Source organism: Lethenteron reissneri, chromosome 22, assembly GCF_015708825.2.
Source record: "Lethenteron reissneri isolate LAM-NWPU_2019-01 chromosome 22, ASM1570882v1, whole genome shotgun sequence".
In the NCBI taxonomy this organism is placed as follows: Eukaryota; Metazoa; Chordata; class Hyperoartia; order Petromyzontiformes; family Petromyzontidae; genus Lethenteron; species Lethenteron reissneri.
Genome location: NC_083800.1, coordinates 7,761,274 through 7,787,104, shown reverse-complemented (window position 1 = coordinate 7,787,104; position 25,831 = coordinate 7,761,274). Strand labels below are relative to the sequence as shown.

Genomic DNA, 25,831 nt, shown 5'->3' with positions numbered 1-25,831 from the left:
GGACTCGTGCAAGCAGCAGTGGTCCTCTGGTGATGCCTGCTCATTGAGGGTGTCTGCTGGGCATTGCATTGAGCGAATTGCTCAAAGAGGATTACCCGTGGCGATTCGATCAATCATCACAATTCACCGTCGGGATTTGTTTCAATAATCGATCATTTGTCGTCTTGTTTGTTACTGTCTCGTTTGTGTGACCATTTTAACTTCCCCCCCACCTCGTATCAGTCGTACAGATCCGTCGGCTGTTGTTATCCTTTTTGCACGTTATTTACGTAAATCGTAAATAATCGGTTCTCCCTCGCACACGTGCGCTCGAACTAGATGATGCGTGTATCGCTAATGTCAAAATGTTGATTAAACGATGCGTCCGTTGTACGTACGCGCCCCGTGTTTACACGACCGCGACCGACGCGTGTGCGTGTTTCTGGTCGCGTTTCTCCTCAGGGCAAGGTGGCTCAGACCGCCTGCATGTCCGCGAGCAAGCACCTGGCATCGAGGCTCCTGCAGCAAATCCTGGACGTGGAGGTGAAGCAAGTGACCATGGGGGCGATCCAGCAGTTCAACCTCGACCTGGTCCAGTGCGAACGTGAGTGGGCGCCGGGCGACGCTCGGGAGGCACGGGGCATGGCGAGCGGTTGCGGTGATGACAGCGCTGGGTAACGCAGGATGATGTGGGGGAATGCTGGGTAATGCAGGGACACGCGCGTTAACGTGGGGGAATTCTGGGTAACGCGGGGTAATGCGGGGGAACACGGAGGGGGAGGGGGACAGCTACCCGTCGACGGTGCAGGTTAAGGGTGAACGCAGAGGGAATGTGTATGTGCCCTATACATGGCGTTGCTTAACTAATTGTTTTAAAAAATATTTGGTGACGCTGCATCCATCGGCAATGGTGCAGAAATTCGACACATTTTCGTTAACAACCCTGTGTCCTTTAAAAGGAGAAATATATATTGCAGGCTACGTTTCGGGCAATGGCCCTTCTTGGCCCTACTTTTATTTTGGGCCTTTTGCAAAGCACATGACGTGCTATCTACGTAAGGGAGTCAGTGACATATTTATTGAGTTTAAAAAGAAAAGAGTAGAAATGAAACAGTACGTTTGAACTTTTAAGGCAGCATTGTAGTCTGGTTTATTCATCAGTACAAAACCTGTTTGATTTTTGCAGCTATACTTTTTTAAAGTCTGCAATTTATGAACGAGCAACCGATGTATTTTCCACCACTTTATTAAGTTACATTTTGATACGGAATGGAAAAGTTGAAATACTTTGAGGATATCACGGTGGATTTTTAAAAAAATCTGGTTCCAAAAAAGTCACTTTGCACATTACCCTTATAGATCAAAGGCCAAAAAAGAGCGTAATCTGAACTAATTGAACCGCTCCAAATGGAGCAGTGGTTAGCGCGCTACTCTACGATCCCAGTTACTCGAGTTCGATTCCCGCTCACGGCCACCACGAGCAGGGCCTGGGCCTCCCCTAGATCAACTCGGCCTCAAATGAGTACCTGGTACGGTGTGTAAACATTGCCACTGGGGATACAAAGGTGGTGGCTGGGCGTAGTGCTGGCTGCCAAACTCCTCGTGTGCCGTGCCGGCCTTCGTAGGTGCTCACGAACAGCACTTGCCCCAAAAGTCTTGTTCAGGCTATACGAGCAGGTCTTTGTTGTGAACGCCGAAATAGACGTTAATGATTATTACAGTTAGAGAATGCATTGAGCTGCCCGGTTGCACGTGGTGCAAGCTGGCGGTGATTAGAGGAAACAAGACATGGCCAATGGAGACCAGCCTTTCACTCAGAATATCTGATTACGCTTTGCGGCGTGGGTCTGAAGGAATTTTTACAAAAATGGTTAAAAGAAGAAAAAAATGAGAGCGTTTGATGTGAAAGGGCCCCCCCTCTCTCTCCCTTTTCCGTTCTTCCGCTTGTGTAATAACGTGCAGCTCTTGTCACTCGCGAAAAGAGGGATGCGATTGTTCAAGATCAGTTTGTGTATCCGCCGGTTGCCACGGAAACTCCTTCAACACGGTGCGAGGAAACGTGCTGCCTCGACGTCGTTAATAGCTACGCGAACATTCGTAGCGGCGTAAGACGCCGTCCCTCGTCAGGCGTTTCGTGATCAATCCGCAGCTGGATGAATGGCCTCTCCAAAGCCGTCGCCATCTCTCGCGGTCCTGCGTTGCAACAATCCATCCGGCGGATGAGCTTGATTTAATCACTCCGTCTCCGTGACAGGCGTGCTGTCGGGTGTGTTTCCTCCTTTGGCTGCCACTACGTCGTTTTTTCCAACCGCCGGTCATCATCCCTTTTTGCTGCGTGGGTCCTGCCTACCTGCCCCCAAGCCCATTTACTTTATTTAACCCTTTCTCGTTCTGACATGACTGCAAGTGACAGGGTGGGTCCCCTTCACCGCTGAATCTCGGGAAGCGCAAGCGGTTAGCGTTCAATTTATTTCTAGAGGCATAGCGTCGTTTCTAAAGACATTCCACTCACCGCAGAGAACTGTAGCGACACGACCACACTGATGATAGCTGGTCCCAACCTGTGCCACATGCCCTCCCGCATGGCCTTGTGGTAGCCTCGGTACCGATAAAGTTATTTTTGTTTTTCTTTCAATGACGTACACGTATACATTCGTGTACGTCAACGGAATGGAATCGGAAATAAAACTGATGACGTACACATACGTCATCATGAACGGGAAAGGGTTAAGAGTCAATATGGAATTACAGTTCCAAAGAAGAACACGTGGGTTAGAGGATGTCTGTAATTTAAAAAGCATAATTTTGCCTGTTAAGATAAGCAAAAGGCATCGATGACTTTACAATAAACCACATGAGTAGCTATTAAAGTTGTATTTTTTAATCCAAAGCAACCTACATTGAAGTGTTTATAATCTGGCTCAATTTTTTTATGTGATGATAACGATCCAAGCAGGTTCATGTTGAGAAAGGGATGTGTGATTTCGCACAATCACGTCCACCCATGTGCACAGGATGGCAGCAAAACAAATCCCCCCACTGTTCTTGTTATTAGACAATGCATTTATTTCATGGTGATATGAACGGGATGCTTTAAATAGTATTTGTTGTGGTGTTTCTCACAGTAGGCAGTTATACCCATATACTTACTTTTGGCTCAATGCAACATTACAGGCATATTTATTTGTGCATGTACATTATGTGTATATGTACGCATGTTAATATTGATATATATAGCCTATGCTTTTTGTATATGCATTATACATTTCTAGACCATACACATGTATAATGACAATAATGTATAGCCCTATCTCAATCCACTGCTGGATGAATGCTTACCGCATGCCTTATATATGCATTAAAACATACGCAGTGTCATGTAACTATTTAAATATCCATTGAGTCCCAATCATCCGTTTGATATAATCGATTTAGTTGAAATTGTCTCTCTTAAAACCATAAACTGTAGGACTACACCACCACTGCCCTGAAAAAGTGTGTCCCCTTCAAAAGTCGGAAAAAATATTTACGCGCGACTGTTGTTCGCTTTCAAATGCATACGTGATGCAAGTCGGAAACGTATTTCTTCCCCCACTTCAATAGTAATCGGAAACCCAGTGTATCTGGCCAACTGTGAAAGAGGGGCAAGGAACGGGGGGAGGGAGGGGGGGGGGCCTGTCGTCACGCGAACCCCAAAAATCCCTCGCTCCCGCAGCCACGGCAAGAAAAGCTCTTGCTGACCGTGCGGAGCGCCCGGGCCTGTGCCGGACAAGTTTAGATTGATGGCTCGTACTACAAACGAACCGCGAGCCTCGACAAGATCTACGCCCTTTGTAGCCGTTAGCAATGTAACCAGCAGGTTTGATCAGCAGCCCGTGGCCAGCCGCAATAGCCCCTTTTCAGTTCCACTGCTCGGCAGGTTAAGACACACGTGATTGATGGCCTTCACAGCAGAATGCCGGGCGCCGCTGTGATTTGTTATTTTTTATACCCCCCCCCCCACCTTTTTTTAAATTTTCACTTTGTCGCGAGGTCGTCTTGTACGTTAGGACGTTTTGTCTGCCGCGGTGGTTGTGATGTTGCATTTGCCGAGGCTTTTGTTGACCGCAGATTGGCGCTACTTTAAATGCGCTCTTGGTTGATTTTGTGAATGATGGCCGAGGAAATCGGTAACTAGCGGTAACTTTATGAATGATTAAATCCGGCGGAATGCGTACACGCATTCGCACGTTCAGCTAAAGAAGGGGTTATTTTCGCGCAACGTTTCTGCAAAGTGAAATAACCGTAAAGGTAAATGTTCCTCATTGTCCTTCGGGAATAGAGCACCGGTTGTGGAGGATGGGTCTCGAACTACTTTAGTGCCTCTGTTTAATAGCAAAGAGGCTAAAGACCGTGGACCCTTATCTCTGGAATTGGCTGCGTGCAATTCTTATGTGATGCGAGTTTTCCGAGATTTTTTTCTAAAATTAATCAACCTGATCATTTGCTTCACCATAATATGATTTTTGCGGTGAGCATGACTTTGATAAACATCTTACGTTTGTAAATACCCTGATCATAATTCCAAAAAGACAATTTGCATAATTGATCCTTTGGAAACCGGGTGCAAATTTTCTTTTAATTACGTAACATTGGCGATCTCATTACAGGTTTGTGATTTGACTTTTTTTTTTAGTACTGTGCATTTGATTTGATAAGTTATCGCTTGCTAAAAAAAACTGATCATCTCATTACCTCTATCATCGTGCATTACAAACTTAGCAGTAGAAATATTCAACCATGTATTTGTTAATAGAATGAAATGACCTTACATCAGAACTCTGTGTGTGTATATGTGTAAAATAATGCACAGTTAAGGATTCGTTATCAGAATCTTTATTTAGACTGATGTCCAGTTAGCCCTCATTGGAGAATTTAGAGCCAAGGAAGCACAGACGCTGCAACAGCGCAACACTGTTCCCCATGTGGGCAGCGAGCATTGATTGATAACGAAACGGAGTTAAATTGTAACGGGAAATCTGAGCGTCTCCTCTGAAATGGCCTTAAAGGGTGGCAATTAGTTCACATTGAGGAAGTTTATCGATTTGATCGCTGGCCGAAAACACATTTTCTTTGCTACAATTACATCGGTATAGGCGGATGGTTCTAAAATCGAAGTGTAACCATCGACCCTTTCAGATTGATAGAAAGCCTTACGTGAAATAGCATAATTAGCTCAGCCAGGATGAGCCACTGAACTAACTACAGTTGTGACAAAAACTAAAACACGTTTTGAATTTAACGAAATTCCTGCCAGTGTTTTTTTTTATTGGCTTTAAGCAAATAGATGTTGCGCAACACACTGTCAAGAGTTGTCACGATTGGGAGACGCCGTGCCCTCGTTTCACGCCCGTGTATTAACCCTTTCCCATTCCGATGACGTACCTACACGTCTCCCATCCTACGTCATTTGTTTTTCTTCCGAACGAGAAAGAGTTAATATACGCAAGCTTCAGATCTCAAAACTCCTGCAATAAATAAAATCACTTTATTGGTGCTGATTCTCCCAAAAGGCCATACGGGAGGGCGTGTGGTACAGTTTGGTGCCAGCTATCATAGAGTGCAGTTGTGTGGCTACAGTTATTTACAGTGAGGACAATGTCTTTAAAACAATGGCGCTACGCCTCTCTAAATAAAATTAAAGACGAACCGCTTGCACGTTCCGAGATTCAGTGGTGAAACAAGATCCACCCTGCAACTTGCAGACGTCTTGGAATGGGAAACGGTTAATGAGCGACGACGTCGCACAGATTACTCTGTATCCACGGCCCAAATCTTCCTGGGCTCACAGGAGCAATGGGTGAGCCCACAGGGAACTAAAGAATAACTATGAATGATGAGTTCTATGCTCCGAGGACGTACTCATCCGCGACTCGCTGGCACAATAGCCGCGGCGGACTCCATGCTGCTAGACGGTGTACAGCTAAATCAGATTGATGGCGTGTACACACTCAGCTTCCTATTAGCATTAGGCCTGTCCAGGTTGATGGATGGGCCAGCCAGCAGGGAGTCTCAAGTTTGGAGTCTCCGGTGCTGCCTGTGTGTGTGTGTGTGTGCCCAGAGAGTCTGCGGGCAGGGAGGTTGAACGGGCCGGGAAGGGTGGGTTGGGGTGGTGGGGGGGGGGTTGGAGGGCGGTGGTCCCTGGAACGGTCAGGGGAAAAGGGGCAGCACCAGGCGAGGGGAAGTGAGAGCATTCGTTAGTCTGCCGTATTCTTAGAGCCGCGTCTCTCTCCCTGTGGCCACCGCCGGCGTAACTCAATCCGCGCTTACAAGCGGCGAGCGACCGTGCCTTCTGGCGCGCTCCGTACAGCAGGCCTGCGAAATCCATCAGAAAACAAGTAGCAGCACGTTGGGAATAAAAAAAAAGCCAATTCACCTGGCTTCTACCCCCCCCCCCCCGTTGGTGGGGGTTTTTTTTTCTAGGAGTTTTGAGATCTCCGATGCACGGTTTTATTCAAACGGCACGGTGCACTTATATCACCCTCTGTTTTTACGGAACGATTTTATAATCCCGAGAAATCCGCGTGGGGAATTTATTTGGCCGCCAAATTTATTTTTTTCTGCTATAATTCAAGGTTGAGCGATAGAAGTGTCAGATGTTTAAAGGAGTGGATGAGTTTGATGAAGTGATTGTAATTTATCTGCGTGTGTGCGGTGTATGTTACGCAAACTCCTATGAGGGGAAGTGGAGAAGAAGCAACCGATTTAATTAATGTTTGACTCCCGGATGTCATTTTATACAGAGGTTAGTTTAAAACATATTCGAGATTCCACATTTTTGTTGTTAGGACCAGTCTATACTTCCGAAAGCTATACATTTAATATCACTGTTGTGGTATCGGGGATAGTTTTCTTGGGAGAAGTAATATGGGATTTATTTTTATATAAACCACAATCCAATATTCATTTTGAAGTCTTCATCATTAAACCATATTTCAAACATTCAGTTGCATTTCACATCTTATATACCTCGGTATATGAAAAACAATCCATTGTGTTGTTAATCATGTGTAAAAAAAAATTACACATTCACTCAAAGTTAGTTATGTTTATGAATAAATATGGGATGAGAAAATGTACCCAAAATACGGCAGGGTAACTGTCATTCTCAATCATTGTTGCTGACCCTTTCTTACATGCAGTATATGAATGTGTAGTCAGGGCATATCTTATCAGCGAAGGCAACCTATTTTTCCACACTTCTGGCTAACATTCTTAAATGGTTTAAACAATTTAATAGCAATGTAATATACATATTAGTACTAGCAGCAACGATCAAAATCTATCTTGATAACTCACCATTAAACGCTGCCTCGTAACAGAAAAATGTACATATTTAACGGCTGATATTGTATATGTTGGCTCTTCAGAGAGGTAGAGGGAGTGAAAGGGCAGAGGTTTCTTGACATGTCGTCGAAGATCACACTTTGATACTGTGGGGGGGCATGAGATGGTTGACAATTCAACAGCTTTGAATTGTCACGAGACATGTTCTGTTGGTTATCGTTAAGTAATAATATTCTTAACACTGTGCAATACGCAACTCGCGGAGGTTCATATATTACGATTAAGGAATGTTTATTCGTGTCAACAACGCTCTTGAAGTAAACAAAAATGCACGCATAAACCGATTGCAATTCCAATCATCATCTATTGTAAACGTAGCTCTACGCAAGATTTTATAGGTATGCCAAACCACGGACAATGTCCTTCTACAGCTGTCTGCCACCGTTTGTACAGTCTGCATTAAACCTTAAAGGTCAAGCATGAGATGTACATTCACGAAAACGTGTAATTAAACCTGTCTGTGCACACTCTGAATTCCTGCAGTTAACCCTGTCTTGTACACCTACCACACAGTTAACCCTGTGTTGTGCACCTACCTGCAGTTAACCCTGTGTTGTACACCTACCTGTAGTTAACCCTGTGTTGTACACCTATCTGTAGTTAACCCTGTGTTGTACACCTACCACACAGTTAACCCTGTGTTGTACACCTACCACACAGTTAACCCTGTGTTGTACACCTACCTGTAGTTAACCCTGTGTTGTACACCTACCACACAGCTAACCCTGTGTTGTACACCTACCACACAGTTAACCCTGTGTTGTACACCTACCTGTAGTTAACCCTGTGTTGTACACCTACACAGTTAACCCTGTGTTGTACACCTACCACACAGTTAACCCTGTGTTGTACACCTACTACACAGTTATCCCTGTGTTGTACACCTACCACACAGTTAACCCTGTGTTGTACACCTACCACACAGTTAACCCTGTGTTGTACACCTACCACACAGTTAACCCTGTGTTGTACACCTACCTGTAGTTAACCCTGTGTTGTACACCTACCACACAGTTAACCCTGTGCTGTACACCTACCTGTAGTTAACCCTGTGCTGTACACCTACCACGCAGTTAACCCTGTGTTGTACACCTACCACGCAGTTAACCCTGTGTTGTACACCTACCTGTAGTTAACCCTGTGTTGTACACCTACTACACAGTTAACCCTGTGTTGTACACCTACCACGTAGTTAACCCTGTGTTGTACACCTACCTGTAGTTAACCCTGTGTTGTACCCCTACCACACAGCTAACCCTGTGTTGTACACTTACCACACAGTTAACCCTGTGTTGTACACCTACCTGTAGTTAACCCTGTGCTGTACACCTACCACACAGTTAACCCTGTGTTGTACACCTACCACACAGTTAACCCTGTGTTGTACACCTACCTGTAGTTAACCCTGTGTTGTACACCTACCACACAGTTAACCCTGTGTTGTACACCTACCACACAGTTAACCCTGTGTTGTACACCTACCACGCAGTTAACCCTGTGTTGTACACCTACCACACAGTTAACCCTGTGTTGTACACCTACCACACAGTTAACCATGTTTTGTACACCTACCTGTAGTTAACCCTGTGTTGTACACCTACCACACAGTTAACCCTGTGTTGTACACCTACCACGCAGTTAACCCTGTGTTGCACACCTACCACGCAGTTAACCCTGTGTTGTACACCTACCACGCAGTTAACCCTGTGGTGTACACCTACTACACAGTTAACCCTGTGTCGTACACCTACCACACAGCTAACCCTGTGTTGTACACCTACCACACAGCTAACCCTGTGTTGTACACCTACCACACAGTTAACCCTGTGTTGTACACCTACCACACAGCTAACCCTGTGTTGTACACCTACCACGCAGTTAACCCTGTGTTGTACACCTACCACACAGTTAACCCTGTGTTGTACACCTACCACACAGCTAACCCTGTGTTGTACACCTACCACACAGTTAACCCTGTGTTGTACACCTACCACACAGTTAATCCTGTGTTGTACACCTACCACACAGTTAACCCTGTGTTGTACACCTACCACACAGTTAACCCTGTGTTGTACACCTACCACACAGCTAACCCTGCGTTGTACACCTACCACACAGTTAACCCTCTGCTGTTCACCTACCACACAGTGCGTAGAACAGGGCACTATCGGATGCTGTTTGGTCTACGTTGTGAGCAGCAAAGGGCCGTGCGGCAGAATCAGTTGTACCGTACTTGTATGCTTCCACATCTGCACTCTTTTGTCTTCACCAAATTGCACTGACCATCCACGTGGTGAAACATGGTCAGGTAATCCCCGCGACCCACAAGGCATGGAGCTTGCCTCGTGAATCCACCGGTGGCTTGACACAAAACGTGTGTAGAACGTTGCTCAGACTAACCCGTGCAATAATAATCTGTGCAAAACATTCAGGAGCCTATACACCTCATAGGGAGGCGAGTAGCGAATTCGACCCTCGCAGAATGTCACGAATAGTCACGGTTCAGCGTCACGATTCTATTGAAGAATAGGCTCTCTTTCAGTTCCTTAGTGACATCTTAGAATTTGTAATTTCAATGATTTTTGTCACGTTTAAGCGGTTTCACTTACAGATTTAGCCTAATTGTATCTCTACCATTTAATTTGCATAAATTGCGATATTTTTGTTCGGTTCGATGCATGTACTGTGAGCGTAACAACAGATTTTCGTTGATGAATTGACGAATAATTGCATTAATAATTTAGCAGGGTTTTTAATGCAAATGCAATACCTGTTTTTTCCCATTTCCTCCTCCACTTCTCTAAATTAATAAGACTCACTAAAACGATTGAAACGAATTTTCGAAAATCATTTGTATTAAGCGGGTGTTTAAAATTACAATATAATTGGTATCAGTGAATCAATGCAAGTCGTAGCAAATGCAATCATTTTGTAGAGTCACATGGTGCTCTTCAGCTTTACGCGTGATACACACATCAAATGGTGCGTGAAAGAATGTCCGTCATTCACAAATGTTATAGCGAATAGAGTCACATGACCCCTCTAGCCACGAGTGGCCACTTCATTCGCCGGAGGTCCAAAACAAATGTTCGCAGTTATAATGTTGAGCTTTTGGTCAGTGAAAGAAATCAGAATCAGAATATTTATCTACACTGGAGGAATTCGGAAAGCTATAAAAGCTCTTTTTCACAGATGTCCAGTAAAGGCAGGTCAGAAATGACAACAACAAACAATACAAACATACAATAGGAGTGCAAAGTATAGGAAAGGTAAACAAAGCACTTAAAATAATACGAATAAAATGTAACTATTTTTTGTATCTTACTAGGTAAAGACCACTGTGGTATTAACTTATTTTTCAGAAGCGACCTGGCCACAAATGATAGCTCAACAAAGTGGCTTGTCACGTGGAAATTTATAGCAGCAAAAATTATTCAAATACTCTGAATGCATGAGCCAAATCGCATCCCTGAATTGTGGAGAGTCACAGATTCGCGAGAGAGGCGAGTAGTTGTGCCCCTGACAATGAACTTCGGTGTGATTAATAATAAAAAAAACACACTGAGGTGTCTTAACCCTTTCTACTTAACAATACATTACATCTCGATTTAAAGCTTTCGTGACTGCAGGGATTCATCATCTTGGTTCTTTCGGTAAAGTCACGTAGAATGGAAATAATAAAATAATAAAAATAAAACAATAAAATCATTCTCACGACGTTTCGGCCACAACGCAAGCAGCCGTCCTCAGGTGAAGAACAGGTCTGTCGAAAAGACAGACTCTGTCTTATTATCAACACGATGTAATGTATTCATCTTCTTGGTTATTTCGGTAAAGTCACGTTGTGGCCGAAACGTCGTGAGAATTATTTTATTATATTTTATTTTATTATTTTATTATTTCCATTCTACGTGACTTTACCGAAAGAACCAAGAAGATGAATCCCTGCAGTCACGAAAGCTTTAAATCGAAACTACTTGAGCAGTAAGGTGGCGAAGAAGGAAAGAAGTAGGAAAAATAGACAACCATTTGTCAGTCCAATTCAGGATGAAGGCCTTCTCTCCACACCGCGATGGTTATGGGAGATCTTTTACCATACTTCACCATGCTGGTCGATGCAAATTGATTAATCGAGGTAGCAATCCCAGTTCAGATGTCACTTGCTCCTTGATGTTAACCATGACCAGGAATCAAAATCAGTTTCACCGGGTTCATGGTTCAGTGCTGTAACCACCGCACCAACCCTTCCCCCATCTATTTACATCTAAGTAAAAAAAAACATTCTATACCTGTTCTCCTCGCTTTCGAATAAAGATGTTTCTTTTTTTTATGTAAAATACTCTGTAGTGTCGTGCTCAGATTTTAATCAGCTCCCGCCTTGATGGTTCAGATGCCGTGCTCGCATTACAAAATAAGTTTCGCAACGTTGAGGAGTAAACCTTTGACTATTTACCAAACGGAAAATCTTTCTGGCATTCACAAAGGGCTCGCGGCCATTATCGCAAACATGCGTTTTTTTCCCTGTAAAAAACAGATTTTTTTTTTCTTCTCTTTCGGCACGCATCTGCACCGAGGTCGGCTTTCTCGAAAATGCGCAGCTGGTTTTATTGGTGGCTGCCCCAGCGTCAATGCCAGTGACACTAAGCAGCTCCCACGGTGTATAATTTAAAACGTGCGCGTCTTTCTTCTTTCCAAATTCACTTATTTTTACCCCCGTCGTCGCCCCCCTCCAGCCACCACCACCTCGTGCCTGACCTCTGGAAGGTGCCTCCGTTCCTATTTCCCCGCCGTCTGTTGTACGCACGTACTTTGTTGAAGAATTCCCTGATGTGACTTGGTTGGACAATCCACCCCCCCTCCTGCCTGGCTGGCTCGCTGTAGTTGTGTATCGCTTGCGAGTCATCGCAGTGCTGCTGCTGTGACCCCAGGCTGAACTTTGGTCCTGGGATTTTTGCTGTAATGGCCCCCCTTTGCCTGTTGAAATTGTTCAGGGGATTTCATTTTCTTAGTTCGGGAAAAAAAAAAACATAAAATGGATGATATCCTTCCCTTAATGTCAGCCACATGTTTGCTGGAAGTATTTTTTTCCCTTTTGCTGAGATAAATCGGCGCACACGTGTATAAAATGCTGACAATGTTTAGTTTTATTAGACGTGAAAGGCGTATTTATTTAGTCATTACGGAAACACTGAAAATGCATTACAATGTAATTCAAGTTATATCTTTCCAGCTAATTCAGGCATTGACCACGAAATATAATAATAGCAACTTTAATAACAAAGTATTTTGCCGTAATATCTTTTTTCTTATGAATTGAGATGTGTTTATTTAGCTTGCGGTTTGTCTCATTATTTATGTGTGGGGTTTGATTTATCGTTACCTTAAGGAAAGTGCTCATGTGCGACCCAGCAGTGTCGAGATAAGCTCTCCACATATGGGCTCCCAGAGGCATGGGGTGACATTGATTACCACTGCACTGATGACTTCTCACGAGGACAAAACCAGTATGCAGTTGTTTTTGTTTCACTGCTGCCTCTTGCGATGGCTGATTTTTTTCTACTCTTTTTAGTTGGTGGTCTAGGCAAGGCTGAGAGCGTTCCACATGTAACGTGGTGATCACGTGACGGGAGTTTCCGCGCCTTCCCGCTCATTGTGAGCAGCCACACCTCTTGTGTGTTGTTGAGTATTTGGTTGCTTTAAATTTCCACGTGAGAAGCCAATTTGTTGAGCTATCATTTGTGGCCAGATCGCTTCTGAAAAGAGCTATATAGCTCAGTGGGCTTTACCTGATAAAGTTAAACAAAATTTGTTTAATTTATATCAGTGTGTTTCCAGCCTGCACCCATTTTCCCCTTATAGTGTGTTTTCTCACATACACAATATACTCGCTTTGAGTTGTTCATACAGTGGCCATCGATCCTCTCCTCCTAATGTATACAAACGAGTTGCATTCCGTGCGCGCACCCCAAAAATCTTAACGCATTAATCTGTCTTACCATCGCCAAGTTGAGCTGCTCTCGTTTAGATCTTGCAGTCATCTTTGCGCAGGAGGGGAACGGCGTTCATCAATTTATTTTCCATCTCGCCTGGTATACAGGAGGTTGTGGGTTCGATCCCGACTCTGACGCCTGCACATTTGGAGTTTGCACATTCTCCCCGTGGTCGCGTGGATTTTTCTCCGTGTGCTCCGGTTTTCCCCTCCACATTTAGAATCAACTTGCGTTTAATAGTATTTGGATGCTATACATTTCCACGTGATAACCCACTTCGTTGATGAAAACTATAAGAATCGGCTTTTACCCCCTCTGGCAATAAAACAGATGCTAAGATGTCCGTTGAGCTATCACCTGGCGCCAGGTCGCTTCTGAAAAAATAGCTATGCAGCTCAGTGGGCAGCACTTGGATACATATAATTTATATAGTTTTAGTAATTAATTAACGGACACGCTTTTCATCTCTGTCTGCCTGTAGCGTCGCTACAGCGAGCGTTTCGCTCGCTTCAATGCGGGCGCTCGCATTCCTGCCGCCCCGCCAGAACGAGCCGGACTTTCCAGAACGCCCGCGTCAAGTGCGGCGGGCGGATTGAATTTGCATCGCGAGGAATACAATCAATCATTGCACTTTAGGTTATATCCGATACGCCTGATGTGGGGCGCTTTGTAAAAGCGAACAGCAGCTGTTCCTCGCTTGATGTAAGTGGGCAGCAAAGTGAACGCGCGCGGCGATAGACGTTTTTGACCACTGCGCGCGTATGTGTGTGTGTTCGCGCAGCTTCCCCAAGGTCGACTCAGCCTCAAATGAGTACCTGGTGCGATGTGTATACATCGCCACTGGGGAGACAAAGGCGGCCGAGCGTGGTATTGGCCACCCATCCCCTCGTGTGCCGTGCCGGCCTTCATAGGTGCTTGCTAACAGCACTTGCCCCAACAGTCTGTTGAGGCTATACGGGGGAAAGTTGTCTTTGCTTTGTGTACACGTAGACAGCAGGTAGTGTAGCGGTTAGCGCGCAGCGCTGCAAACCCGGCGACCCGAGTTCGATTCCCGCTCATGGTCACCAACACCAGTGATGATTATCTGAACCGGTCCTGGGCCTCCATTAGGTTGATTCAGCCTCAAATGAGTACCTGGTGCGGTGTGTATACATCACGAGGAGGTAGACAAAGGTCGACCGGGCATCGTGCTGGCAACCCACCTGCTCGTGGGTGTTCTCGTTGGGCTGTTACCTAGTTATAAACAGAGGTAACTCTTACCTGGTACAAAAAAAACGTAGTTTAGTTTTAGTTTAAAAAGATGTACATATACTTGCATAGAACCCTTGAATCAAGGCCTCTCCGTGCCGTGTGGGTCATGGGGTTTATTTGATCATACTTCACCACGTTGGTCAGTGCCGGTTGCTGAAGATGGGGAGTATAGATGTGAGAACATTACACAGCGCAGCTCTATTTACACACACACATGTTATTTACACGCTGGTTTTCAGTAGAAAAAAAAATATCTGTAGTTTGACATGGTATCAATTAGTCATACAATATTAACGTATGTAACAGTAATTCTAGTCTTGTTCATGGATACATGAATAATCATGCATGCGAGTTTAATACCACATTCATATTCCAATCTCAAAACTTTTTGACGGTTATTTGTATGTGTGCACGTGTGTGTGTGTGTGTATATACGCGCGCTCATGTGCGCACGCATAGACACGCGTACATCAGTAGTTTCTCGTGTGTACTGCTCCTTCGCGCGACCCTCGCCCCGTCTGTCCCAAACCCTCCTGCCCGCTCGCTCTCCGCCATCTCCCCGTGGCCTAATCCCGGCCCATGTGACCCCCTTGACCTCCACCAACCCCTGCTCCGCACCTCCAATCCGCGTCTACATTCCAGTCGCACAAAGCCAGCACCTGTCCGGCTGCTGAGCCCTCCGCGCTGAGCCCCTGGCTGGCGCGCGCTGGCATCCGCGCTCCATTTCAGCCGGGGCGTTGGGGCGGCGGCGGCAGTGGCAGCCGCCGCCGTGTGCTTGTCGCTGAACTCATTCTGCCTTAGAGGGTAACGGCACGTGACCCAGCAGGGAGTGATCGTTTGGCAACGTTTCATTCGAATGGCGTGTAATTTGGCGTACAAGTCTTGTCATTTAACACAAATGCATGTGTGTATATACATGTGTGTGCTGGTGTATATGCGAGTAATACTCATATATGCATATGACTGCTTTTATGTCATGAATACGTTTTGCGACATGTTATGATTTGGGGAGGCCTTCATCCTGCAGTGGAGTAGTTGACCATGGCTGACGATGATAAATTATGATGTTGTATACTTTTGAGTCGCTTCTATTTATTTGTAACTCACCTTTGCATTATTCATTAAGTTAATGCATCGTTTCCCATAGTTAATTTACATTTTGTGGTTATGAAGACTCTGTCATGAAAAAAAATCCGTGGTGTTTAATGTTTTTTTTCATTTAGATTTATATATGTGCTCGTACAACTGAATAGTCACAGTGTGAAGTGCATCTCTTTAGTTGACTTCGCTTCTAGCTTTAGTCTGTACTTTCTACATAGAATCTCAGTATAGATGCTTCACCTTTGTAAATTGCTATGATAACTTTTTGCGTATTTTTGAGAGCCTGGATTACTGCATGACTTTCCACAGAATCAAAACCATTTTCGTAGTCTGCAAAAGCCAGACGTATATACGATATCAGATATTCATTTGTCTTTTCTGCAATGTTATTGCGCAAATAAAATAAGTTCCCAAAGTAAAATAAAATGATTGTTGGGGAGGCACATCTGAAAACCACAACAAAATACAGTGGAGAGAATCGAAATAATGAAACTAAGAGGCAGTAAAAAGCAGGTCGCAGTGAGTTTGGCAAGTTACATTTGTTTATTGGAAGCAACCTTTTGAGCCTCAATGAAGAAACATTCCAACTGGTACATGGATCGAATTGTCCGTTAACAAAAGTACGTTGGCTCGGGTTGAACTTGGGGATTGGAAGGAGCAGTGTCCCGGCGGTCTTCAGGAGTGAACGCCGCCGCGAGGTTGCGTCTGCTGCGGAGATGGAACGATGAGATCGGCTCGTGAGCGGGAGTTGGATTCATTGATTAATCTCGCGTCTTCACTGGGGACGGGGGGGGACTGCTTGCCCCGAGGCCTTCACCCAGCTGTGGATAGGCAATGGCTGATGATGATGATCATCATCGTCATAATGATGAACAAAAAAATGAAAAGGGCAAAACCGATGTCATTCGTATTCACCATTCACGCTGTCCTACAAGCATAAGCCTGCAATATGTGTTTCGGTCGCAGTTAATATCTGAATCGTACTCTTTATTTAGACTGGAGGAATCTGAAGAGCTGTGAAGCTCTTTTTCACAGGTGTCCAGTAGAGGGCGGATCAATGCGAATAATGAACTTGGAGAATTTTTATTTTGTTTATTTATAAACATATGTTTGTACTTTTACAGCCATGCCAACACAAGTCCTTGATGTTTTGATCTTATTTAATCTTCAATATCCAATGTTCACTGACAAAGCGTGGGAATGCATTCGAGCGCGCAGGCACAAGCTGCGCCCGCACACTCAAAAACCGTTGAACTTCAGCAGCGTGCAAAATGCCAAATAACAAACTTTTGTTGCATCTCACTGCACATTTGATGGAAAATGTATGCACGCACACGCACACACGTACGCGTGCATTGTACCGGTTCACTCGCGCGAAGAAGAGGGAATTCGTAAGCAGCGTTTGAACCAGTGGCCGGTCGTGGCGCTGAAGGTCGCCCGTGCCGCCCGTGCGGGTGTGTTGCTGCTGCTGCGGCGGCGGTGTGTCTCACACGCAGGTTTGTCCCTGTGGTTCCCACAGTGTTTGCCAGCTCCGAGCCAGTGCCAGGCCTGCAGGGAGACACCCTCCAGCTGGCGTTCATCGACCTGAGACAAGTGAGTGTCACCCAGCCCATACCCCCCCCACCCACCCTCCCACCCTCAGCCTCGCGCTTCCTCTCGCTGGAGCAGTGTCTTGGCCTGCGACTGAGCTGTGGGTGGGTAGGTGCGCGAGTGTGAACTAAGCGTGTGATAGAGAAGAGGGACACTAAAGTGTTTTGGACTCCTAGCCTGGCGTGATGATGGCGAATACCCGAGTAGCATGCGTCACGGTTGGTAAAGCGTAAGGAAAGAGGAACAGAGGTAGACGGAGACCAAGATGGACGGATAGGGTTGTAAATGTAACCGCCAGGAGGATGTTTTATATGATTGTAATCGCAGAGCTCAAAATAGCAGAGCGTGGAGTAGCTTCGGTCGTTCAGTTCCCGAGTACTCGGCGGGGAGTTTCAATGACCGAGGCAAGTAGTGGCGAAACACGTTGTACTCCACGACACATGCGTTGAAAATTGCGCGTGAGAATCGGTCGTTTATAAATCATCAAAACAATATCCAAGTCGTAGGCCGATGTTGAAATTAGGCGAATGGTGTGAACAGAACTCTGAAATGAGACGTTAAAAGTAATGCTGAATTATACAAACGAGGCGGTACAAATGTTACGAATACATTTTTGAATTGACTCTGAATTTTAACCATTCATCGAATTTCTTGGGGTGTGAAACATCATATCCTTATCCGCTGTGTTCTTTATTTAAATGCAGGCGAAGGCATCTTGACACGAAAGCAATACATTCGCCTAAGATACAAAGGGTGAAAAATGTCATGCAGGATTGTAATTTTTAAGCATTGCAGAGACATATTACATTAATACACAACATTAAGTAACAGAAGTAGTTTTTTTTCATGAAAATTTAAAAAAATACATTGTAGCATTAGGTTTGGTTTATAATCCCTTAAATGTATATTGTTTGTGCAATCTAAGGGTACTTTAAATCATTCCACGTGATATTGCTTAATTTTGAGTTTGATATTAATTGCATCCCGGGGTGAAATTGCAGCTCAGTAGTTAGCGCACTGCACCAAAAATCCGGTGACTTGAGTTCAATTCCAGGCCAGCACACTGACCAGGGTAGTGAAGTATGCTCAAAACAACCTCCATGACCAACAGAGCATGGATTAACAAAGGGCTCTAAATTATTATTCATCGTGTAGTTCCAGTGGTAATTATGGTTCATATCTAGAGGCTGTTTGTGGCCTAATTTTCTTTTTGGCCGGCTTGCACAGAGCCTGTGATTTTGATTGGCGTCAACACCCAGGGGACTGCCCGCAGGTAATTTCGCAAAAATATTCCGCCTTCTGAGAAGTGAATATCGGCGATAAACCCTGTGATGTCGCTCAGTCGCAAGAAGAAGCACAAATGCAGGTGCTGTGGGGCCGCACGCTCTGAAATCGGAATATTGTAGAACAAACAAAATCTTCGCAAGCGCCAAAAAAATATATATATCTGTCATCGTCACGTGTCCGCGCCGCGTGCGTTCTCCGAGTTTTTTTTTCTTGCGCACGGCCAGCCGAGCCTGTGTCGTCGATTGCGCAGGCGGCAGCAAAGAGCTGTCACTCGCTTGTTGTGACAGCAGCGGGGTAGCTGGCTGCTGGGTGTTAGCCCTGTTGATTCAGGGAAGTGTCGTAGTTGTCGTCCCCCCAACCCCTCCATTCGATTTGAAAGGAGAAAAACAATTTCCAAATATTTGCACAAGGCCGCTCACAATGAAGGGGGGGGGGGACTGCATGCGAGGTCAGAAATGTTGTCCGTCAGAGCTCTGGCGAGTGTTGAGTTGTTTTCAAAGGAGGTGCATGAAGAATAAAGGTTGTCCGTGCGTGTGCGTGTGTTTATATTCACCCCCCCAATAACAAGGTACAGTGTTTTATTTATATGAAATGTAACTGTTGCTTTGGATGTATTTGCAAGTCATGATCCTTCTGAGTTATTCCATGAGTTTAAAGCACTGTAAATCTTGTGCATTAAATATAACTTAATACCAAGGCATTTAAAATAAAGAGTAGTCGATATTTCAATTAATCAGGCCTACTTTGCAATGTAACATTTCATCGTAATCTCCGGATGATTAGACGCTCGAGAGAGTAATATGCACACCAAACTTGTGCCTGGTGTCAATTAACCTCTACGCATCTGGCCACGCACGCACATACACACGTACCAGATTATAACTCTCACCCCTGACTTTTGCGTTAAATACAGGGGGCAGAAAAGTACGTCTTATACACCATAAAATCGTGTACTTGAAACCATGAACTCCTAAAAAACTGCCCTTGCTTAAGAGCAAAGGATTAAGGTATTTAAGTGTTTACTCTTTTACAATACGCACACGTGTTGACGCAATGCGAATTAAAAATTAAGACACGCCGCATGAGTGGGGCGATGCCTTATTTTAACGGCGCCCGGCGCCGTTTTCTATGCACGAGGTGAACTTGAAGAATTAGCGCTTTGAGTAATGGCTGCCCGAACGAGTCTCGATGGCCGAGCGGGGACCGATTAAAAATGGGCCGCACGCACGCCACATACATCTTCTCATCGACGGCCACCGTCAATCCGTGACTCGTACGCTCGCCGCCTTGTTCCGAGTTAATGGCTTGTAGTGAAAACACAATGCGCGTCGCTCCTGTCGCGGTTTTTCTGCGCGGCGCGCCCTTTCACTGGGCGCCTGACAGAGATGGATCGGCTCGGGGAGCCTTTGTCGGTTTGTTTTCTTGGCTCGCTCGAGTTTGGCAGGTGCCATGTGCTGAAAACGGCCCCCCCCCCCCCCCTCCGTTCTTGGGCCTTTTCCGTGCCGTGATGGGACAGACAAATGGACTCGCCTCCACGTGCTGGGAAGACAGCTAGAGTGGCGTAGGAACTAGCGGAGAGATAATGCGGTAGAGTCCGGGGAAATCCATCTTCCAGCGCGGCCCCCGCGAAACGCAGCGTACGCGCTTTAAAACAAACAAAAAACGTAACAAGCGGTGGTTGTTGCGAGGTTTGATCGGCGGCCGTGTGCTCGTTACGAGGAATGTTGATGTGGATAAATCAGTTGATAAAGTATATGGTTGATTTTTTTTGTGCAATTTGCAGGCGTAGTATTTAAATACTCAATGGAATGATTGAGATGTCATCGTGACCAAAGTCAAACTGATGCCACCGCAATACTCATGATGATCATTGTTGTTCATAGGTTTAGTATAACATTGGAATAATTTAGATTCGCCAGGGACATGCAGCATTGTAGGTTGGCCATGGACGGGCTGCCAGGCGACACTGAACCTCAGTTGTCACCTTAGACAACTAAAAATAAAGAACTATTATGTGATTTCTTTTAATTTGATTAACATGTTTTGCACGTGTGTATAAATTTTGTGGGGAGCGATTAGTACGTTGCGCTACAAACCTGGCGACCCAAGTTCGATTGCCGCTCATGGCCAACACCAGTGACGATTATCTGAACCGGTCCTGGGCCTCCCCTAGGGAGACTCAGCCTAAAACGAGTACCTGGTGCTATGTATAAACTAAATAGAATATTTGGCTGCGATACATTTCCACACGATAAGCTACTTTGTTGAGCTATCATTTGTGGCCAGTCGCTTCTGAAAACGAGCTATATAGCTCAGTGTGCCTTACTTGATCAAACAAAATTTGTTTAAACAGTTTAAATGTGGTGCGGTGTGTAAATATCGCCACTAGGGAGATAAATGTGGCCAGGTCTGGTACTGGCCTTCATAGGTGCTCGCGAAAAGCACTTGGCCCAAAAGTCTGTTAAGGCTATACGGGGGATCTTGGTCTTGTATACATTTTATATAAAAATCATAAATTTAAGCATAAAGCAGGAACTTCATTTCTGACTGAATATTTTCCGGGTCACTGGTAGACTGGAGTAGTCACGTGACTGGTAGCTCCATCCATAGCAAGTGGGATATACTAGATGTGGTATACTGGGTCGAGTAATATTTTCACGGTTGCCGAACCAGCCTAAATTGAACCCTTGCATGCAGCCTAATCTATTCGTTCCATAAAGATGCGGTGGATGCAAGTGCTTTATCGAAGCAGTAATATACACGTAGCATTTCCCAAGACGAACCGCTGTTGATTGAAAGGCATCATTTCCGAACCATCCCAGGCCGGTCGGCATTTCATCTTCGGTCTGTCGCCCAACACAAACAAATACTCGTCCGTAGAGCGGAACGCCGTCGTGTCCATTCGACGCAGCACCCAATTGCAGCGGAAGGATTTTTTTTTGTTTTCCACCCTCCCTCTGTCTCTGTGTCTCCCCGTTCTTCTTGGTCTTCTTCTTCCTCCTCCTTCTTTAGCCTGGCCAGCAGTGCGTGTCCCCCCGCCCCCCCCCCCTGCTTACAAAAGGCACCGATGGGGAGATGCGCGCGTGGGCACGCTACAGCGGGGTTTTTCCTGTGGGATATGAAGGACCCCTGACATGAGCTGTCAGCGTCGCCAGCACTCATTTAGAGCCGCCTGATGGATGAGCCAAGATCGAGGCTAGACAAGGCGACAGATTCCTCGGTCGTCATCCCCCCCCCACCCATTTCCTTTCATCCCATAGGCCGCCACCGCGGAAGAGGGGAGGGGCCAGCGCGGACGCGCGCGACAATAGCGCATGATTTCTTCATTAGTGGCGCGCGCGCCAGCCAAGACGCGGCAGCTTCCTGTGCTGCCAACAATTTCGCATGCTTCGGTTCTGTTGACGGGTATTGTGGCGGAAAGCTCGGGGGGGGGGGGGTGGTTTTGTTGTTTTTCTTGATTGTCGCAGGGCGAGCTTAGTTACGTGGTCGTGTGCTGTTTATCAACTTGTCTTTAATTGTGACATGAGATGCCACAGTGCAATATGAATATTCGTTTGCTTAAGATTTAAGATGCCGCATTTGCAACGGTGTAAAAGCACCGCCGTTATTGCGCGACCTTATAAAATATTTTACGAAAAAAATTCATTTTTATTCAATGTTAATGATGATGCTGTCATATTGAATCTATTTGACAAAAGTGTTATTTGGCAGTAATAAAGACACAGTGGTGCCCGTAGTTGGTATTTTGGTTAAACACGTTGGCTTTCCCGACCAATATCATCCATAATAGAGGGTTTTTTTGGGGTTAGATCGCGTAAATATATAAGTGTGTCGTTAAACCTGCCACCACCTGACACAGCCAACTAGTCAGGGTTGTGTTGGAGAGCCAAACCACAACATTTACAATCTGAGTACGACGTTTCGCCAGCAATTACAACTCGCTTCATGGCTTGGCTCTCCAACACACCGGTGTGCTGCACTAGTGACGAATTGGCATGTTCTGTTTACGTGACAAACCTTACGAGTTGGCTGTGTCAGCTAGTGGCGGGTTTTAACGACACGTTTATATATTTACGCGATCTAACCCAAAAAAAAACTCTATTATGGTTACATTTTGATTTAAAGCTTTCGTGACTGCAGGGATTCATCTTCTTGGTTCTTTCGGTAAAGTCACGTAGAAGGGAAGTAATAAAATAATGAAAATAAAACATAATAAACGTCGTGAGAATAATTTTATTATGTTTTATTTTTATTATTTTATTACTTCCCTTCTACGTGACTTTACCGAAAGAACCAAGAAGATCTATTATAGTTGGGATTTTCTTACAACTTGCAAGAATTTAAATAGTTTTAAAGTATTTTGCACGTATTATTTAGCACAGTTGCTGAACATTACGTTGTGACGATGAAAAACATGTCTCATTTTGGGACTTGTAGTATTTATCATTAAGTTATAATTTTAAAATATCCATTTGCACTAGTTTAGTTATTTAGAAAAATGACAATAGAGCAACCTTGTTTCATAACTACCTGGAAAAGCGACGTTCCAACGATCTATATTTGTTTTTGGGGTTAGGCCACGTGGTCATAGTTTTATTCCAACATTCCTGCTATTAACCCTCCACCAGCCAACAAAATTTCCTAGTTTTTAAAGATACGTATATTTTTTTTATACGTGGCCAACGTATCGATCAAATTCTCACCAGTAAATCTCCAGCTTCACCGGTGGCTTCAGACTTGTCAAGACTGAGGTCAACATGATGTTCAATTTGGCATAAACCCATGACCAAATGGCCTAACCTAAAATCATGTATGATCGTTGATTGCATTGACTACGAAAACCCACGTAAGTTTTAAGTTATTTCCAATGTTCATTTTCTAATTCACTGTTCATTAACAAGTGTAGTCTTGCAATAGCATTAGAGATATTTGTATTTGTTTTATTCTGATTGCTGTACACAATCAACGTGTATAATAAGAAGTCTAAAATAACGTACGCAACAAGTATCGTGAAAGGAAACTTAGTCAAACGTTAAATTGAAAGGGAAAATATGCAGTTTAATGAGTTCATTTAAACTTTTACGTTTATTAACGAATTTACACAAGTGTAAAAAATACTAACACACCATTGAAATGTTCATGTACTCACAACATTGCCAAACGGTTCCAATAATTACACAGTCTGCTCAGATAACATCCCAGAAAATTTGTATTCATCAAACCATCTCAATGTAGGGTCCTCATATTCAATGATAATAAGAGTCCGAAAACCTATAAACAGTTTGTTTTGCAGAGTTTATATTTAAAGGCTGTTTCATTCAGTTACAAGGGGAACCACTTTTATTTACATTTGCTTACTTATATTGATCTTCTTGGTTCTTTCGATAAAGTCACGTAGAAGGGAAATAATAAAAATAAAACATAATAAAATACAATTCTCACGACGTTTCGGCCACAGCCCAAGCAGCCGTCCTCAGGTGAAGAACAGGGCTGTCGGAAACACAGCGTCCGAAATGGTTCTTTCGGTAGAGTCACGTAGAAGGGAAATAATAAAATAATAAGTTAAACATTATAAAATACAATTCTCACGACGTTTCGGCCACAACGCAAGCAGCCATCCTCAGGAGAAGAACAGGTCTGTCGGAAAGACAGCGTCCGAAATGGACGCTGTCTCAGTAAAACCTTGGATTGCGAGTAACTTGGTCTGCGAGTGTTTTGCAAGACGAGCAAAAATGTTAAAAAATGATTAATTTGATAAACGAGCGAGGTCTTGCAACACGAGTAGTACGCATATATGCTTTGTCTGCCGAGCGTCGCGTGATCACAACTGATGTACGAGTGCTTTGATATACGAGTGCTTTGGATTACAAACACGTTTATGCTCGCAATCCAAGGTTTTACTGTATTAATTTAACAAAACAAAACATTCTAAAACCCGATGAACATACGCGGCCATATAAAATTTGTCATTAAGTTACACATTTAAGCAATAAATTAGGTCCTATTAGCTTCTTTCACCGATGGTTGTTGATAGTTTGAAGCAATGCCATCGACCGCTAATCCTTCGTTGGAGTACGGCAATTGCAGCCCAGCACTCAGCACAACTGATCAACGTGAAATGGGAAATGGGAAAGACCACAGGTGCCTAGAGGCCTCAAAACAAAATAACAAAGTCGCTGAACTCTGGCTTTGGCTATCTTGACAAACGTCTTGTTAAATCATTAACACAGTGATCTTTAGCTTCCGGACTTTCACGAACCCCCGCTGACGACCAGTGTGGTGAAGTATGGTCAAATAATCCCCGCAAACTGCACAACGAAGGGAGGTCCCTAACCCTGGAGTGGATCGACGAAAGGACTGTTAAGTCTGCATTTTAGCTTTATGTGTCCACACAGTCTGAGCCATTGCCTCCGACTGCAAAGTCACCTTTAGCATATGGCGATGATTTAAGATTGAGGAAAGGGGGACCACAGGGCCCTCGGAAGCACGGTGACGGTGACACTCGCGTGAGCGGCCGTCACTCACGCGAAGCCCCGCGAAAGCACGGGGGTTGCCGGGGTCCACACATCCACACCTGTCAGCCCTCCGGGTGCGATCCTGATCATCCCCTTCCTCTGGAGGCGGAGTGGTCGGGGGGGGGGGAGGAAAGAGGTTGGCGGGGGGGGGGGTGTGCGGGGGTGGTGGGTGCTCGGCCGTCTGGGCGGGCTGGGCGTCAGGGGTCACGAGACGGACTGTAAAGAGGCACGCAGAGCGCGGCGGTGGGGACGCAGCGCGAGCCGCTGGCCTCCCAACCCCGCCGCTCGCTACAAAGGCCGGCACAAAGGGGCCGGAGTGGCGGCGTGATGGACCGGCCGTGGGAGTGCTGTCAGTTCTGCTGACCTGTTTCCTTTTTTTTGGAGCCGCGGTCGGGCGGTCTAATGAATGGAGTTGTCCAGCGAAGCGAGGGCTGCAGGATCTGCCCACTTGCGCCACAATGTTTCTGTCTCATTCCACTTGTCCCTCTGACAGCTCCTGCCCGGCATGACAAGCCGTCGCAGGCATTCTGTCGCAGATTCCTTGAACGGAATCCCATGATGCATTTGCGATGGGTTAAGGGTCCTAATTAAGAGTTGGAACGTCAACCAATGTGTGCTATTCCATCTCACGAGCGCATTTTGAACGTTGTAATTTATTGTGATGTTCCTTTTTTGGAATATGATTGAAAACATTTTTGCATTTAAATATCACAATTAATTACACGTGCGCAT

General features: G+C 45.0%; 1 protein-coding gene across 1 annotated transcript in view; it reads left to right on the top strand.

Annotated features, from left to right (window-relative positions):
- LOC133345589 (exocyst complex component 6B-like) overlaps window positions 1-25,831 on the top strand; it is a 149,707-nt gene that overhangs the window by 105,785 nt on the left and 18,091 nt on the right. Inside the window, 2 exon segments of the mRNA XM_061556498.1 lie at window positions 442-583; window positions 17,227-17,300. Of these exon segments, the coding sequence (XP_061412482.1) occupies window positions 442-583; window positions 17,227-17,300 (216 nt within the window).